Source organism: Tubulanus polymorphus, chromosome 9 (assembly GCF_964204645.1).
Source record: "Tubulanus polymorphus chromosome 9, tnTubPoly1.2, whole genome shotgun sequence".
Taxonomy (NCBI): domain Eukaryota; kingdom Metazoa; phylum Nemertea; class Palaeonemertea; order Tubulaniformes; family Tubulanidae; genus Tubulanus; species Tubulanus polymorphus.
In genome coordinates this window covers 7,926,611-7,946,796 of record NC_134033.1, presented here as the reverse complement: position 1 = coordinate 7,946,796, position 20,186 = coordinate 7,926,611, and the positions used below count along the sequence as shown (strand labels likewise).

General features: G+C 38.9%; 1 protein-coding gene across 1 annotated transcript in view; it reads right to left on the bottom strand.

Annotated features, from left to right (window-relative positions):
- LOC141910514 (protein O-mannosyl-transferase TMTC4-like) overlaps positions 1–19,981 on the bottom strand; it is a 65,666-nt gene extending 45,685 nt beyond the window's left edge. The window contains exons 1-4 of the mRNA XM_074801208.1: positions 19,858–19,981; positions 10,365–10,749; positions 4,336–4,549; positions 1,602–1,692 (exon numbers count right to left, since the gene is read on the bottom strand). Coding sequence (XP_074657309.1) covers positions 1,602–1,692; positions 4,336–4,549; positions 10,365–10,744 — 685 coding nt within the window. The 5' untranslated portion in view covers positions 10,745–10,749; positions 19,858–19,981. The remainder of the gene's footprint in view (positions 1–1,601; positions 1,693–4,335; positions 4,550–10,364; positions 10,750–19,857) is intronic.
- Positions 19,982–20,186: the final 205 nt, after the last annotated feature.

The window sequence follows — 20,186 nt, the reverse complement described above, 5'->3', positions numbered from 1 at the left end:
AGAACATATCAGCAGCTACGATTTTGTAATTGATTGTAATAACAAAATATGCCTTGTTACGAATTTAATATGGAAATACTTAGTTATTCTACTATTCAAACCCCCTGGTGACCATATTCAAAACCCAATAACCTTGAAACTCACCACAATCATAGAAAATGTCATGAACTACAACTTTGCAATTGATCACGGTAACAAAATATGCCTAGTACCAATATGATAAGGAAATACTAAGTTAGTCTACTGTTCAACGCCCCCTGGTGACCATATAGAATAACTCATGTCCTTAAAACTCACCAAAATCATATACGAAAGATCAAGAAAATTGATCAAAGCGTCTTCAAAATTTCCTTCAAAAACGTGTAAAAAGTGCTGATTTTGGCAAACAATTATGGCTGCCAGTAGACCATCTTGAATCTGACATGGCCAGTGTTTGGGCTGAAGATGTGTCTAGGGTAGATACATGTGTAACCCAAATATCAAGACATTACATTGAAGCGTCTTCAAAACTTCCCAAAATAACTGGATTCCGTCTACGGACGGACGGACGGACGACGGACGAAAAGTGAACCCAATAGCCTGCTGGGACTAAAGTCCCAAGTGGGCTAATTATCAGATTATTGATTTACTGTTCAACTAGAGGAACAAGGGTCCTGAGGCTCAAAATATAAAACGCAATGATAAACTACACATGGTATGGACATTGATTGGAGAATGTAATCGGCGCGTATAAAGCCTAGTCTACATCGACACTGCAATTGGAGACAACTAGTTGCCAGGCAGTTTTTGGCGCATGAGAGCAACTGGCTGGATACAATCAGTTGCTCGAACGCGTCGATGTGAGCTAGCTTATGACCGGTTAGCGTCCATCTATCTACAGTTCCAACCAGTTGCCCATGTTCTACTTTTGAGCAACTAGTTGTACTCAATTACTGTCAAATCCGTCGATGTGAGCGCTCTATAATCAAAAACACATGGTTGTAACTGACTAAAGCAAAGCAATTTGTCACGTGATTCGAGATGCCCTGAGAATATTTGCTAGATTACACATCATAGTTGCTGTCGATGTGTGTGCTATGGACCTAGCCACGCAGTTGCTGGTTTTCATTAGATTTTCGATGTGAGCAGGGTACTCGCTCACTAGCAACTAGTTGTCTCCAGTCGCTTTGTTGGTGTATGCTTCGCTTAACATTCTTCGTTCAAAAGTAACGCCCCAAATCTATATTTCTTACACAAGGGAGAGTAAAAAATAGGTGACATTTGGAACTATTTAATTCTGCACATTGAAACATACGCACCCTCTAAGCGATGTGATTAGTACATAAGATGGGGAGCATTTATTGATAACTAGAAAAGCGATAAATCGACGCAACTTGTCGAAACTAAACAGTTCATGCTGCGAGTAACAGCACTTAGGTCCATTAAAACTCCACCAAGGCCAGAAAATTGAAAATCAAAAATAGAGCTCGAACCCTAACTAAAGAGATCATCATCGCACTTGACAATCTTACGATGATCTCCATGTTTAAGTACTCGTGGCTATTATACTAAGAAAAATAAAGTTTATGAAGGGCAGCGGCCAGTGAATGATATGAACATACCGGTTGTTTTACATGATCTAATGTAAAATATGAGTGAAGTCAGAAAGCTGACGGCGCACAAAAGATCTGCTCTGCCAACCAAACCTGCCACCTGAAATCAGAAATAGGTAGTCAGTGTCCCACGAATCCTGTTATGAGACTGTTTGGTGTATGGGTAACTTAAACTCAACTTTTAGTCAATTGAGTCGCATGATAGGGATCCACAGACACCATGTCCACTTCCTTGACAAACTGTCAATTTCAATACCGGGCATTCAATAACCTCTAGTGAACAAACACAGTAATGAAGCTTTAAACTCATCACAATCATAGAACTTGCCATCAGCAAGAATTTTGCAATGGACAGCTACCAACGCTACTGCGGTTATCCATGATTCCACTGATGGCAAGCAAGGTTCTGCTAGGTTGGATAATTATACATAGTTAGGCCACACACAAAAATCAGCCCTTTTGCGATGAGAAGACAAAGGCGACAGGCATTTTTTTTTTACCTTCCCTTTAAAAAGACAGAAATCAAAAGCCTTATTCCGAATTCGAAAAGTGATGAGGGCGACAATTTTCTATTAAACAAAAGGGGAAATTTAGGCTTGTTACTAATTAATCAAGTGGGATTCCGCAAAAATCATAGTATACTCGACCACGTATTCATGTTGAAAACCTTAATTGACTTGTTCTTGAAATCAAATCGCAGGCTGTATTGTGTGTTCGTAGATTACCAAAAATGTTTTGATAGTATTTGGAGGAAAGCGCTTTGGCACAAGCTGATTCAGACAGGAATTACCGGCAAAATTTCAAAAATCATCCACAATATGTATCAGCATGTTAAGTCATGTGTGTCGGTAAGGGGCGAAAAATCAGTATTTTTTATGGGCCTAAGGCAAGGCGAAAATTTGTCCCCGGTACTCTTTTCCATATATGTAAACGACCTGCAACAGCATTTACAGGAAAATAATTGCCCTTCAATAAGTTTTTTTGCCGATGATGGCCAAGTTGAGCTATGGTTTAGTGAATTTATTTTGATGTACATTGTACGCAGACGATATGGTTATGGTGGCTGACAGTCCGGAAGGGCTTGAATGTATGATAGACCAGCTAATTGTATATTGTAAACAATGTAATTAGTAATTAATTGTGAAAAAACTAAAGCGGTCATTTTCCAAAAAGGAAAACTAGAAGGACGCCGAAGGAAGTTGAGAAGGTCGACCCCCAGTATATTTGTATATGGGGAACTGGGTCGTTTTCCCCTGGAGGTTACTATCAAGATACGTATGCTTAACTTTTGGGCAAAACTAGTGAACGATGAAAATAATATGTCGTCTATGATGTATCGCTATTTATATTGATCACATTTGAGGGGTAACTCAAATCAGTGGATTATGTATATACAGAATCTGTTAGAAACTATTGGCCTAGGTTATTTTTGGATTGACCAGTCAGAAGTAAATGTAAATTTGTTCAAAACCTAATTACAACAAAGGATTAGAGATCAATATATCCAAAATTGGCAAGGTCCGGGTGCCTCAACATACAAATCTCTTAAAGTAGATTGGGGCTACGAAAATTACCTTAATAGCTTGCCACAAGATTTGAGAACTACCTTGTGCAGATTTAGATTCTGTAATCATAAATTGCCAATAAAGTTAGGTAGATACCAGGGTGTTGCCAGGGAAAATCGATACTGCGTCAAATGCCAAGCTAATGTTGTTGGTGACGAGAAACATTTTCTATTTAATCGTACATAATTTTTGGATTTACGTCTAAAATTCATCCACCCTCGTTTTGGGAGATTACCAGACCAATTCGCACGTCTTTTAAATTCTAAAGGCCTCAAGTAATTTAGCAATATTTGTTAAAAAGGGTTTATTATCATATGTTTAAAGCCATGATATTCTATCTTGTATCTTTTTTTTGTATTAAAAGTGTATTATGTTGTTGTTATTATTTTGTAAACTACTCTGTGCATTAAGTATTAATTGTGAGCAATAAACTGAAACTGAAACTGAACTGAGCTACAACTTTTTAATTGATTGTGGTAACAAAATATGCATAGGTCTAAATATAATATAGAAATACTCAGTTATTGCATTGTTCAATGCCACCTTGTCCAAATGGCCATACAAAAACTAATGACCTTGAAACTCACCACAATCATAGAACACGTTATGAGATACAACTTTCCAATTGATTGTGGTAACAAAATATGTTATGGTATCAATATAATGCGGAAATACATTTTCAAAATACGTCTTCAAAATTTCCCTCGAAAACTTCAAAAATGTGTAAAAAGTGCTGAATTTGGCAAACAACAATGGCTGCCAGTCGGCCATCTTGAATCTGAGAGGGCCAGTTTTTGGGCTGAAGATGTGTCTAGGGTAGATTCATGTATAAATCAAATATCAAGACATTACCTTGAAGCGTCTTCAAAACTTCCCAAAATAACTGGATTCCATCTACGGATGGACAAACAGATGGACGAAAAGTAAACGCAATAGCCCACTGGAACTAAAGTCCCAAGTGGGCTAAAAATGTACTCAAGGGTCTTCAAAATTCCCCATGAAACCATCATAAATGTGCAAAAAAAGTGCTGGTTCTGCCAAACAAAATTGTCCACAATATGGCCATCGTGATTTTGCCAATTTTCTCCCTGCGGATACATACATGAAACAAATATCAAGACCATACACCATAGCCGGGACTAGAAATCCTGCATACTTTCGGGGCTAATATCACTCACATTTTCGCTGTGAATCGGATGAATGGTGAACAGAATCGTAGTGAACATCGCTGATTTACTGCATGATTCATCATCGTAGTACGAGTACACGCATCGATCGAGAAATATATCATTCAAAACAATCAATAACAAAACACAAACGACACCATGAAGTAGGATATTAGTGACGTGAAAACCAATCGGATTTAAACCACCAGCCACGATATAATTGAACCTATAAAATAGTAATGATAAAAATAACAGACCATCGGTCCAGCGGTCAACGATACGTTAGCATACAAAGACTAAAAACCTTCACAGCTGTAAATTTAGTTTCTCCTATAAAATTGTATTGCAAAACTGACAAATGGTCCTTTTATTAGAGAGACATTACTGAAAGAAATTCAAAATATTTCCATTACTAACACGAGTACATTGATAAAATCAATCAGAAGCTATTAGCCTAATTGTTTAAATTCTAGGACGGTGCAAAACTCTACCAGTCCGGTAAGGCATACTGATAATCTTACACGGTACCAACAGTTATCTACAGTAAATAACGTTCGATGCCATATAAGATTGGACGGCTTTTGCCGATGATGTGTTAGTGAACACATCATCGGCAAAAGCCATCCATTGCCGTCATGAAATTCGAAGGATATTTTCAAGGTAAGCCATAGGCATAACAGATAAGCCGCCTATCTGTTTCAAAATAGATTTTATACCAATGGTTACGTCACGTCTTTACCTGACCTCTTTGACCTTGACAAATCAAAGTGCATCGATGTATGAGGTCTGTGATTTTTAGATGTCACGGAGTGACATGTTTGCCGAATGAAAAATCACCCCCGATGCAGGCAATGCGCGGGCAGTGCCCTGATGGGCCGTAATAGTAGGAAGATTTAAAACTTTTTTTATCTGGGTACATTTCTGTAAGAGACAATCTGAGCCAACGCAAACAAAGTCTAAAACTGGAATACATACGTAGTGAATGCAGGCATTAATGAAGCAACATTTCATGTACTGAATGTTTTCCCAGTATAGCCAATAAACTGATCAATATAAGGCTCAGAAAATCTAAATAAATCAAGGGTTTGTTAATAGTATTTTCAATTACTGACGGTCAATTATATCAGTCACTTCAAAATGATTAGAAAATCCGGAGCTTTGCTCCTAGTTAACTACCACTGCAATTTACTGTTGCAATCGGGCACCTGCCAGTATATAAAATCAGTGTCACGTGATCTCAATGAAATATGAAAATTCCACGCATAGGCCTACGCGATTTGAATTTCCTGGCTTAAACTCAACTTAGGGGTACGCAGTGAGGGAATAATGAATCAAGGGCAGATCAAGGATTCGTTGGAATTGGAATTGGAACTTAATTTGAAAAGGGCAGATTTGGTAATTCGAGGGCTGCAAAGGCAACAATGGTGAGGAGTCTGGAGCCCTTCTACAGAAATTCTAGGGCTGAGTGGGGCATTTCTGGCTCATATCAGAGCCCACTAGGATTCATTTTTGTACTAAGAAAGTCATGATGTACTTGTCCACCCGGTGTACCCCCCTAAATCCGCCCCTGTTGAAACTAATAAAATTGGATTCATTGGGACCCTTATTAACACTAGGGGGTCCAGGGACACCATGCCCAGTTGGGAAGTGGTTTCAAATGCTCATAATCTAACAATTTCAATATTCAATGCCACCTGGTGACCATATACAAAAACCAATGACCTTGAAAATCACCACAATCATAGAATATGTTAGCAACTATGATTTTGTAATTGATGTGATAACATAATATGCCTCGTTACCAATTTAATATGGAAATACTAAGTTATTCTACAATTCAATGCCCCCTGGTGACCATATGGAAAACACAATGACCTTGAAACTCACCACAATCATAGAAAATGTCATGACCTACAACTTTGCAATTGATTGTTGTTGTAACAAAATATGCCTAGGTACCAATCTAATAAGGAAATACTAAGTTATTCTACTATTCAATGCCCATTGGTGACCATATAGAACTAGGGGTCCAGGGACACCATGGCAACTTGGGAAGTGGTTCCAAATGCTCAAAAAACTAACAATTTCAATATTGAACGCCCCCTGGTGACCATATACAAAAACCAATGAACTTGAAACTCACCACAATCATAGAACATGTCAGCAGCTACGATTTTGTAATTGATTGTGATAACAAAATATGCCTCGTTACCAATTTAATATGGAAATACTAAGCTATTCTACTATTTAACGCCCCCTGGTAACCATATTCAAAACCCAATTACCTCGAAACTTACCACAATCATAGAACATGTCATGAACTACAACTTTGTAATTGATCATGGTAACAAAATATGCCTAGGTACCAATATAATAAGGAAATATTAAGTTATTCTACTATTCAACGCCCCCTGGTGACCATATAGAATAACTAATGACCGTAAAACTCGCAACAATCATAGATTATGTCATGAGCTACAACTTTCCAATTGATTGTGGTTACAAAATATGCATAGGTACGAATATAATATAGAAATGCTAAGATATTGCATTACTCAACGCCCCCTGGTGGCCATATATAAAATCCAATGACCTTGAAACTAACCACAATCATAGAACACGTTATGAGCTACAACTTTCTAAATGATTGTGGTAACAAAATACGCTTAGGTATCAATATAATGTGGAAAAACTTTTTCCCACTTACGAATGAGTACTGCTGACACCAAGATGGCCGCCAATTGCGTCATAATTGGCTGATCAAAAATACCTCTCTCAGGTATAAAACATCCCTTTCCAAAGAATACCCATCACAAATTGCAATGAGAAATGGTAAACCAGTAGGAAGCTACAGGACTCAGAATTCGGGCCAAAATTAACATTTTTGGGCACTAAAAAGGTCATAGGACGGCCATCTTGAGTCTGATCGACCCAATTTTTGATATGCTGGTGGGCCCTGGAGGGATTCACATATAACCGAAAGATCAAGGTAATTGATCAAAGCGTATTCAAAATTTCCCTCAAAAAGTTCAAAAATGTGTAAAAAGTGCTGATTTTGGCGAACAACAATGGCTGCCAGTCGGCCATCTTGAATCTGACAGGGCCAGTTTTGAGCTGAAGATGTGTCTAGGGTAGATACATGTGTAACCCAAATATCAAGACATTACCTTAAAGCGTCTTCAAAACTTCCCAAAATAAATGGATTCCGTCTACGGACGGACGGACGCTACGACGGACGAAAAGTGAACGCAATAGCCCGCTGGTACTAAAGTCCCAAGTGGGCTAAAAACGTACCGCGATTTTACATGAATTGGCTCGATGCCAAGCTCATACTGCTGACAAAGGTAAACCATAAACCTCAATTGTTCTTAATTAACAGACAGTATGTTCAAAATGTGGCTTATAATTTAACAATATCGACCTTTCCCTGGAGTGAATCTACTTAGTATCATGGAAAAGGTATTTGGCTGGTGCTGCTATTTTTCAGGTCAGGTCATGATAAAATATTCAATGAAAGTTTATTTATTTCAAAAACTTTTCATTCAAACACTGCATGAAAAAGTAATCATAACGCGTGCGCCATTGTGAGCATTGGTATGCTGTCACGAGTGACTGTGTGCATATGTAACAAAATTTCATTTCTCAAGACAGATACCTCCTTCCCCTTGTTTATTAGCGACCTTGCAGAAGATACCTTTCCCCTTACTCCAGCGCCGGCGATAACCCGCGGCTCCTTAGTCCCAAAATTGTTCCCGGTGGTAAATAGTACCAAAACCACGAAATAATTGTCGAAAGCTATCATGTACGATACCGTATGAAAGAGGATTATAAAGTCTTGACTCGGTGCAAGTATCTACGAATTTCATCATTTTTAGGCGACAAGAGCTGAAGTTTATTAGTTGAGCCGATTTCGCCGGTTAGTTTACTTCCGGTACGAGCACATGGCCCGCACCTAGCGGGAGAGTTTAAGTTTCTATCCGTAGTTCGGCAGCGGAATGACTCTGAAGAATGCGAAGAAGCACATCTACCTCGACGGCCATTGTTGAGCGACCAGCGAAGCGACGCGGAGTGATGCAACACATCGGAGTCGGCAATACGTGAATATAAGACACACGGTTCTTTAGTTTAGCCAGTTACTCGGAGACCATCCTTGAGAGATGTAAGTCGGTCCGGGGACAGCGCCACCTGGCGGCGTTTCGGGCCTGTTCCTTCCTTCAGAGTTAAAAATCAAGGGCCTTAAGCCCACAGAATCCCTCCTATTGTAAATACGTTATTAGCCTACGCGTTATTATTCGCTAATACTTATGTATTACGGTGAATTCAGTTACTGTTTATTGTGTGTATATATATGGCCGTAAGCCTAAGCTTTAAGCATTATAACTCCCATCCATACTTATGTATTACAGACGGGTTTCGGTTGTGTTTCTATTTGGGCTATAGGATCTTTGAACTATAGTCCGTCAATACTTATGTATTAGAGACGGATTGATTCGTATCGTTATGTATTGAGTCTTATGTTAATCTCTCCCCGTTCATACTTAAGTATTTAACACGGGTCTAATAATCGTTTGCTCTTGATATCATTATAAGCTATTGTCGTCTTCGTTGTCATTTTTATCATAGGCCTCTATGGCTGGTTTCTTTGTGTGCGTACTTAAGTTTTAATGAAATTCATGTAGGCAACCCTTAAGGTTATGTAATGTCCGTGGTCTATATGTGTTCGTTGTGTGAGGTTAAAGTTTAATAGCAAGTGTCAATCGCATAGTCTTTTCCCTTTTTGTAAGTATGTAAGCATTTGCAGAGTATGAACCTATCTTGTCTTTGAGCATGACGTATGTTGATTTCTTGTGGTTAAATAAAAGCTGCTGTCGCAGTACGTGAAATTATATTAACGATTTCGTATGAGTATGTTGGGTAGTAAAACCGTGGATTTGGTCCAAGTGTCCATGGTCTGCGCAGAGGCTCACTCTCGGAACGGATAGAGTCCAGCGGAACGTAGTGCAATCCCGTTCGGGTGATGGGCGGTGTCCGTTTATTCCGCTATCCAATTTAGGCTCAAGCGATGAAATTCCACGTCGAGGGGTGGGTGACGTGGTGTGTTTTACGGTCGACTCGGGTCCATGTATTACCACGAGATTGTGAGTTATTGGGTGGTCTGTAGGTTCTAATATAGGGTTGGGCCTGATCCTTAGTTCCCGGAGGGTAGTTTTCGAGTCGGCCCAGTCGTTGCGTTCCTGGATCTATCAGCAATCTACACCCGGGATTCAGGGAAATGCTTACTCGTGTGTTCGGTCGAGTTAAGCCTGAGAGCCATTTGTTATTCTACACACAAACATATCTTCCTGTGGTGGTCATACACCCCTTCATAAACATCTTTCCCGTTGTTTACGCGACGCAGGCGAACCCTTAGTAGCGACGCCATTTTACATACATTATTACATACGTACACGTTTACACATATATATATACTCTGAGGATACAAAAGAGGATCACGCTACCACGATGATTGAACCTGGTATGAGCAAGTGCACAAGCTCGTCCGGTGAGTATCTTTCAGGTACCACGTAGATGCAGAGACATGCCAGAGTTTTAATGTATACTACGCTACATATAGTGTGTGTAAAGAGATTATATTGATCACACACAGCATCAATGCAGTGAAAAATAAATGGACGCACATGTATGCCACTGCCACCAGTGCTAATCAATACTCTGACCAGATTTACGAGCAGTAGAAGTAAACGGACCCCCTACTCCCGTTTTTGAAAGTTCATAACCGTCACAGATTTGATGATATACTATAGCCATATTTTCAAGATAAAACAAATATAAAGATAAAACAAATCCGTATTTTGTAAAGAACGGATGAAAAGCTGTAGTTTATAAAGAGCATCCGTGCTTCCGTATTTGGCTATTAAAATCCGTAGCAAATACGGAAATTCCGTAGGGGTAAGCAGGTCTGCAAGCGTTTGATATTTATGTCATTGATAATAATTGATTTACTTTTTACTAATCGTCCAGTGGTGGAATTTGAAACTTACCGAAATGTAAGAACAGTCAGAGGTCTATACGACTTGTGACTGTTCGAAGAATTCAAACGCCGGCCCCAGAAATCGTGGCTGAAAATTCGATCCAATGAGATGTCTGTGGTGACGTCGCGATTGGCAACGATTGCCTCACTGTCGTCGAATGCGAATTCGCCATCGTAGCTGATCCCAAAACAAACGATCGCCAACACGAAAACAATTGCCGAACATTTCACCAGTGAATTCTCCTCAAATGCCGGCACTGGTAAATGATTATCTCGCCGGCACGAATAATTCTCGTAACGGTTACTAGAGGGAGCTACAGATTTAACGCTGTTTATACTTTGTTTGGAATGATGATGTGGTCCATGTTTTTTTACATTTCGCTGTTGCATTTTATCTGCAATGAACAAAAGGAGAACATTGCTAGGATCTTAATTCATAAATATAGCTGCAAAGCAGCGATAACGGGTTTTCTGGATGCATGTGATCGAAAGGAAAAATTAATTAGGCCTACCGGGTATTCGATGGAAAAAATAAAATGAGATGATTTGGATATTATCGGAGCAATCCTCTTTTTGGTTGAATGGTCTAACCCCAGTATAGTCCCCGTGATTTGGAAATTCTCGGAGCCCTCCTTTATTTACTTACTAAATGACGTCACAAACTGTTATTTCGCCGGTGCTTGTTGTCTAACAATTCAATTCAATTCTTTATTTACAGTAACCTAATAAGTAATTTTAAGTTTCAAATAGGATGGAAAGTACATTCAGAGAATCTGTTGGTTCAGAGAGACCGTTATTATTACAGTATCAATTTATACATTTCGTTTCGAAGCTGTCAGTTGCCGAATCTGAATGAAGATGAATTTTATTTGACGAAATCGGCGGAAAATATATAATAATAATAATCAACAGAATTTCAAGAGGGTTTTCGACGAAAGTCAGAAAACCCTAATTAGTGACAACATCCCTGCATGAGTCGTCAAACATCATTGCATCTCTAGCATAGGGCTAATGATCCCGGGATATTAGTCAGTAACCTGTCTGTGGTTTAGTTTCACGATCGGATATTTTCACAAACCAGTCAGGAATGGGAAGGTCATTTTTGTATGCAATCTTCGTCAGCCAATTTGACTGACGAGTAATTTGCCTGGCATTTCATCGTCTCTTAAGATATCCGTCTAATTTTTGTTGTAGGGCCTAATCGACGCACAACAGATTCGTTGTTTGTCTGATACCTATAACACCTCACCTGACGATCTTAATCCATGTGCAAATCAGCCGTAAAGTGAGAGTAAATTTCCGTCGAGTCAACAGCTGCCATTTTGAAAATTACTGGAGGGTGCTGGCACCTCTGCACTGAGGCCAGGACAACAGCACAAACTAACGAAGCGAAACGACGAAATTAAGAAATCAACACTAATAATTCACATTTTTCTTCATGCAGAATCTATTATTTCATTATTTATCATGGAAAGCACGAAGATTTGAAATAGATGTTTGAAAACCATTAAAAATAAAAATTGTCGTTCCGTCTTGAAAGTTTTATATAGCCTAAATCCTTGTAGGTCACCTTGTCTATCATGCCACATGTATGCAATACACAGAAATGGCGGCCAATGACAAAATTTGTGGAGAAATTAATTAATTTCTCAAAATAATGTTGATTAATCATTCGAAACATACATAGAATTGGATTATTTCAAAAGGTACCTGTGTTAGTTTGTGAATTAAGCCATTAATTGTGGACTGAAGTGAATAGAAAGTATATTTTTGAAGTTTTACTTTTTTCAACCGTGTTTTGGTTCTTGTCATCCCTAACGTTGGTATAAGCCCATTCGATTATAAAAAGCTTACCACCAACGATTAGGTCACTAACTACCGGGGTATAGGCCTAAGCAAAAACTTAAAAAGCAAATTCCTTTCATCCCATTTTACCATAAAACTTATTTATTCTCTCTGATAAATTTTTGGATACTCTTCTCACAGAAATAAATTGTGTAATAGGCTACATAATTTGTTGCGTCCTTCATTTTTTCCCCACAGTAAATTAAATTCATCTTCTTTGAAATGTAATAGCATGAAACCTTTTTTAATAAGTTTTTTTATTATACAGGGATAGTGGATCTGGTCATTGATATTGGTTTTATGGCCCAAGTCCGATAGGCCTATAAGTCGAAATAGTGCAGTTGGCGCATGTTTATGGCGGTCATTTGGTCATCCTCTTTACCGAATGGTAGACAGGCCGACATTACAGTTTTACAGTAAACACACAAATTGCATGAGTCTACCTGTCGTTTAGTCACAATACTTTTTCATTGTTAATAATGAAATTCGGTTCAAATCCCACAATTTACGGAACCTTGTCAACATTTACCTTGTCAACTTAAAAATAACTGATCTGATCACATACAGATATACAGTCAACTGTCTACCTGTACACCGTGTTTACCTGTCTGTGGCTGTCGCTCTCCCTCTCTCCCTCCCTCCACAACTGTCTGCCTGTTTACCTGTCTGTGTCTGTCTCGCCACATAGCTCTCCATCCTCAACTGTCTGCCTGTTTACCTGTCTGTGTCTGTCTCCTACATCTCTATCTCTCTCTCTCTCTATCTCTCTATCTCTCTATCTCTCTATCTCTCTATCTCTCTATCTCTCTATCTCTCTATCTCTCTATCTCTCTATCTCTCTATCTCTCTATCTCTCTATCTCTCTATCTCTCTATCTCTCTATCTCTCTATCTCTCTATCTCTCTATCTCTCTATCTCTCTATCTCTCTATCTCTCTATCTCTCTATCTCTCTATCTCTCTATCTCTCTATCTCTCTATCTCTCTATCTCTCTATCTCTCTATCTCTCTATCTATCTCTCTATCTCTCTATCTATCTCTCTATCTATCTCTCTATCTCTCTATCTATCTCTCTATCTCTCTATGTATCTATCTCTCTATCTATCTCTCTATGTATCTATCTCTCTATCTATCTCTCTATGTATCTATCTCTCTATCTATCTCTCTCTCTATCTATCTCTCTATCTATCTCTCTATCTATCTCTCTATCTATCTCTCTATCTATCTCTCTATCTATCTCTCTATCTATCTCTCTATCTATCTCTCTATCTATCTCTCTATCTATCTCTCTATCTATCTCTCTATCTATCTCTCTATCTATCTCTCTATCTATCTCTCTATCTATCTCTCTATCTATCTCTCTATCTATCTCTCTATCTATCTCTCTATCTATCTCTCTATCTATCTCTCTATCTATCTCTCTATCTATCTCTCTATCTATCTCTCTATCTATCTCTCTATCTATCTCTCTATCTATCTCTCTATCTATCTCTCTATCTATCTCTCTATCTATCTCTCTATCTATCTCTCTATCTATCTCTCTATCTATCTCTCTATCTATCTCTCTATCTATCTCTCTATCTATCTCTCTATCTATCTCTCTATCTATCTCTCTATCTATCTCTCTATCTATCTCTCTATCTATCTCTCTATCTATCTCTCTATCTATCTCTCTATCTATCTCTCTATCTATCTCTCTATCTATCTCTCTATCTATCTCTCTATCTATCTCTCTATCTATCTCTCTATCTATCTCTCTATCTATCTCTCTATCTATCTCTCTATCTATCTCTCTATCTATCTCTCTATCTATCTCTCTATCTATCTCTCTATCTATCTCTCTATCTATCTCTCTATCTATCTCTCTATCTATCTCTCTATCTATCTCTCTATCTATCTCTCTATCTATCTCTCTATCTATCTCTCTATCTATCTCTCTATCTATCTCTCTATCTATCTCTCTATCTATCTCTCTATCTATCTCTCTATCTATCTCTCTATCTATCTCTCTATCTATCTCTCTATCTATCTCTCTATCTATCTCTCTATCTATCTCTCTATCTATCTCTCTATCTATCTCTCTATCTATCTCTCTATCTATCTCTCTATCTATCTCTCTATCTATCTCTCTATCTATCTCTCTATCTATCTCTCTATCTATCTCTCTATCTATCTCTCTATCTATCTCTCTATCTATCTCTCTATCTATCTCTCTATCTATCTCTCTATCTATCTCTCTATCTATCTCTCTATCTATCTCTCTATCTATCTCTCTATCTATCTCTCTATCTATCTCTCTATCTATCTCTCTATCTATCTCTCTATCTATCTCTCTATCTATCTCTCTATCTCTCTCTCTCTCTCTATCTCTCTATCTCTCTATCTCTCTATCTCTCTATCTCTCTATCTCTCTATCTCTCTATCTCTCTATCTCTCTATCTCTCTATCTCTCTATCTCTCTATCTCTCTATCTCTCTATCTCTCTATCTCTCTATCTCTCTATCTCTCTATCTCTCTATCTCTCTATCTCTCTATCTCTCTATCTCTCTATCTCTCTATCTCTCTATCTCCTCTCTCTCTCTCTCTCTCTCTCTCTCTCTCTCTCTCTCTCTCTCTCTCTCTCTCTCTCTCTCTCTCTCTCTCTCTCTCTCTCTCTCTCTCTCTCTCTCTCTCTCTCTCTCTCTCTCTCTCTCTCTCTCTCTCTCTCTCCTTCTCTTAAGGCTGGCTTATGTCAAAGCAACGCGACACCTACCAACGCAACTGGGTTTACGAGAGGCCACCAGTTGCTCCTCAATCGGTTCAACATAAGCTGGCTTGCGACGGCAACGCGACGCCTACCGACTCATTGCAAGCCGTATGTGGCAAGTTGCCCATGTTCTACTCCGGCCTACGGTAGGTGGGCAGTTGCTTTCGATCGCAGCCGACATAAGCTCATCTGCGACGCGACGGAACTGAGCGCAGGGGTTCCAGCCAATGAGAGACCACATATACATAGTACAAATTATAACCGCTAGTTAGCGTCATTCGTAATTAGTCATAAACTTTCAAATTCAAGTAGTTCAAAACGTAAACCGAACCTTCAGCATGACAGAGGACTGGACCGAAGATCTAGAAACGAAATTGGTAGAATTATGGTGTGAGCGGCCATCTTTATAGATGTCGCTAGCACATTGTATTCAAAACAGAATCAGAAAGATCAAAGTCTTAAAGAAATAGCTTTTCTAATAGAAATATATTTCCTAATAATTCAAATTTATTCTCGAAATGCTTATCACGTGACCATTTGAGCCGTTGCAGTTGCTAGTAATCGCAACCGACATAAGCAGGGAAGCAACTGGGAGGATCTCATATCCCGATAGTCGGCCTCAGTTGCTGCGAATCGGAGCGCAGTCGACATAAGCTGGGTTGCGATCGCGGTTGCTCTCAGTTGCGTCGGTAGGCGTCGCGTTGCTTGTCGACATAAGCCAGCCTTTATACTATATATGTACTTTACCATTGGGCGAAGCACATGCGCATTTATACTGGCACTATTTTCGACTTATAACGAACTTGGGCCAGTTTTATTCATTCACTATTAATTGTGACAAGTCCCTGTGGTTTCCCGCTTGGGTCAGGATGGCCGTACCAATAGTCTAGTACCTAGCCGTTGTTCCTGAAACAACGTCTAGGGCGAAAGTGCTCATATAAGGTTAATTTTCGTCCCTCATTTTGAGGGACGAGGCTTTGAGCGTCTATTTCACCCCTTAAAACACCATCAACTTACCTCAAACTGACTGTTCTGTAATCAGATGGAAGTTAACTATTGTTTGTGCATAAAATTGTAATCCTAAGTAGCTTTTGACGATCGTAGTAGCTCAAAACTTTGGACTAGTCGCCTCAAAAAACAGTTGAAGTAAAGCAACATAACAAATATGGCGGCTTTTCGTGGTGCATGATGGGAGTGTAAATTACGGATTCGAACTTAAACTTGGTGCCAATGGCAATCCAGATATTATTCTGGTTTCAAATTATTAAGGTTAAAATTTACCAAAATTTATGCGTTTTATCAACAAAAAATAACATTTAGAGTAATTTTAGAGAGACATTGAATTTTTATATTTTATTAATGTAGTCCGTATTGGAAATCCCGATAGTGGCAATCAATTCAAATCAAATCAATAAATTCTCCGGTTCGCGATTTAAATCATCAAAAATTTTATCATAAAACACAAGGTAACTAATTTATTTTAGTACACAGGTTTGATTTGACACTAAAATCAGTTGTTGCATTGCAATTAACAGGAGTTAACCTCTATATGATACTTTAGCAGGGGCGGATCCAGGGGGATGGGTAGACAGTATTGGAAGGAAATTTAAGGGCACCTTTCTGATCTTAGGGCACACCCAGTATCCAGGTCAATGCGAGCGCCGAAGGCGCGAAGTCCTTAGAGGGGGGTCCCACCCCCAGAAAATTTTGAAAATATGGTACCATTTAAAGGCTTTTATAGGGCTTCTAGAGGCTAGCAGAGCAATCCAGAATAAACGAATTCGAGACAAGATTTGAACAGATGCGGATAAAAAATGAAGCTGGCAAACCCATGAAAGAATGGTTGTCGCCAACTTCGCCTAGTGCCCCTATAATCTTTAAAAGTGCCCCTTAACAATTATACAGAATATGGCTAAGTGCCACTTCATTGTTAACAATCGGCAAAAATTGCCTTGTCTTCACATTTATCCTTATGTCGTGTGCCACCTTCCAAACCAAAAGTGCCGCTAAAATTTTAAAAATTAGGCAAAAAAGTGCCCTTTTCTTCAACATTTTCCGCGTATAGTGCCCTCTTCTAAAGTACGAGTGCCCCTTAAGCCCTCCCTGAAAAGGCAAGGACAAGGTGCCCTCATCTAAAGCATGAGTGCCCCTAGTTAGTTACCTAATCGTTGGTGGTAAGCTTTTTATAATCGGATGGGCTTATACTAACGTTAGGGATGACAAGGACCAAAACACGGTTGAAAAAAGTAACACTTCAAAAATATACTTTCTATTCACTTCAGTCCACAATTAATGGCTTAATTCACAAACACAGGTACCTTTCGAAATAATCCAATTTCATGTATGTTTCGAATGATTAATCAACATTATTTTGAGAAATTAATTAATTTCTCCACAAATTTCGCCATTGGCCGCCATTTCTCTGTATTGCACATGTGGCATGATAAGACAAGGAGACCTAGGCCTACAAGGATTTATATAAAACTTCCAAGACGAAACAACAATTTTTATTTTTGATGGTTTTCCAACTTATATTTCAAATCTTCGTGTTTTCCATAACAAATAATGAAATAATAAATTTCTGGTAAAAGAAAAATGTGAATAAGTGTTGATTTCTTAATTTTTTTTAATTTCGTCGTTTCGCTTCGTTAGTTTGTGCTGTTGTCCTGGCCTCAGTCCACAGGTGCCAGCACCTCCAGTAATTTTCAAAATGGCAGCTGTTGACTGGACGGAAATTTACTCTCACTTTACGGCCGATTTGCACATGGATTAAGATCGTCAGGTGAGGTGTTATAGGTATCAGACAAACTACGAATCTGTTGTGCGTCGATTACAACAAAAATTAGACGGATATCTTAAGAGACAATGAAATGCCATGCAAATTACTCGTCAGTCAAATTGGCTGACGAAGATTTCATACAAAAATGACCTTCCCATTCCTGACTGTGGTTTGTGAAAATATCCGATCGTGAAACTAAACCACAGACAGGTTACTGACTAGAGTGCCCCTTGCAAAAGGAAAGTGCCCTTTTTAATATATCATGATAAAAGGCTTTACAAATATGATTATCTCTCCTCACTTTTTCGGCAGCAGTATATACCGATTAATTTTATAATTATGCCCGGATTACGGACACGGAATTCGCGGTTGCTGAAATAATGCCGTCAAAAATATTGCCGGTGAAATTTCGAAAGGCACTTAAAAATTCGAGACCGTATTGGGCAATACGGCTAATACGGTCTGGATCCGCCCCTGTTTAGCGTCAGCCGTTGTACGGAACCGTAACAACGACTGGTATTCAGACTAATGTCTATTTCAACCTGACTTGAGAGCATACAGGATGGCCTAGCTCAGTCAGTTTTGGTGGTACATACCTGATAAAAGTCTTATTAGGACCAGAATGCATTGGCAGTCGACCTAAATAATCACTTTTTAATCCATTTGAAACTGTATTGAAGGATATCCAAAAAATCTGCATTGAGAGGGGTTCCTGAGAGAAAAGAGACTCCATGATTTGAAAGTTTAACAATATGTCTCCATGCCTACCAACTGAAATTTGATACGTAGGCATGGAAACATATTGTTAAACTTTCAAATCATGGAGTCACTTCTCTTCATTTAACCCACAGGGGTTTGGCGATGGGCTTGGATTTTATTGGCTTTAATCCAAGCCCATCGCCAAACCCCTGTGATTTAGGGTCATCCTTATTACCGAGATGATGTATTTTACCGAGATTAACCGAGATCAGGGATGAGAACGCTGACCTGTAAAATCCGCGGGTTATTTTTCTTGAGTGACATAGCGAACCAGCTGACGGCGTAGCCGTCAGCACTAGCGAAGGCGCGAAGCTATTTCGGGAGGTTTGGGGGCACTCCCCCAAGAAAATTTTAGAAATTAAATACGTTTTCCGAGCACTTAGAGCGATCTTGAACCCATGAACAACTATTATATTTTGGAAGGTAATGGCTAGTTCCAATGTGGTAGATCCTCATTTGATGACATTCAGCATCTCATGCATTACGGGTCGAGCCCTGAATTATTGCAGTAAAAATGCGCCGATGAATGCTCACTAAAAATCATCACCAAGTAGTGTATAATATCCAAAGGCGTTCGCCACACACACGCAGCAACAGTAAGTAGACCTATATACGTTACTACGGTTGCTGTGCGTGCGTGTCTGCAACCGATCGATAAAATACATACACACTTATCGTAGTACAAATGTACATACAAAATCGCTGTGTTGCAATGAATATGCATTGAAATACAATACTTTTACGTGACGATAAATAAAACAGGCACTTACCTGATTACCGATCGAGCTGGACCAATTGAGTGAGATCATCAACCCCCCCCCCCCATACTTTTACATCATTTTTGGACTATTTGGAAAATTGATATTTTTCAATACTGAAATCCGCGGGAAACCGCGGATCCGCGGGGAATTCTCATATCTGGAGATGAAATGAAATATAGCATATTTATTTATTCCTTATCGATTTTAACACTTGAAATCATGCTATATCAGTAATAAATACCTTCTAGAGTCATATTTTACATATTCTTTTTCTTATAAAAAATTTTGACTTCAAATACGTAAACTCGGTTAAATTTAATAGCAATACAATTTCAACCCCTTTCAGTAGTGAAGACTTTTTGGATATCCTTCAATACAGTTTCAAATGGATTAAAAAATGATGATTTAGGTCGACTGCCTGTCCTTTCTGGTCCTATAAAGATTTTTATCAGGTATGTACTACCAAAAATTAGTGAGCTAGGCCACCCGAAATGCTCTCAAGTCAGGTTGAAATAGACATTAGCCGTACCAACCAATGGCAATACGGCAATAGTTTATACCTTCCGCCGGCCCACGTTTACAAAACTTATATCAACCCACCGTCCAATTAATTACCTCCACTATAATTTGCATTGGTGCCTTTGCATTAATTACTCCAACAGCCGACGATTTTTGTCAAAGTAATAGACAACTTAGAAACCACAACAACCCAAACTAATCCGTCAATGGAACATTTAGGTCTGTCTGCAGAGTTTCCAGAACCTGTCATGTCAGGGCCCAAGACCTGACATGACAGGTGGGACCTCAGGTGACAGGTCGATTCGCTAAAATGAAAATCGTTATGACTGAACCGATGATAGGCGATTAGAAGATATGATAGGCGCGGATTTACAACAAATCATAGCCGATAAGAACACAAAGAACATATCGTAGTGCTTTCTGAA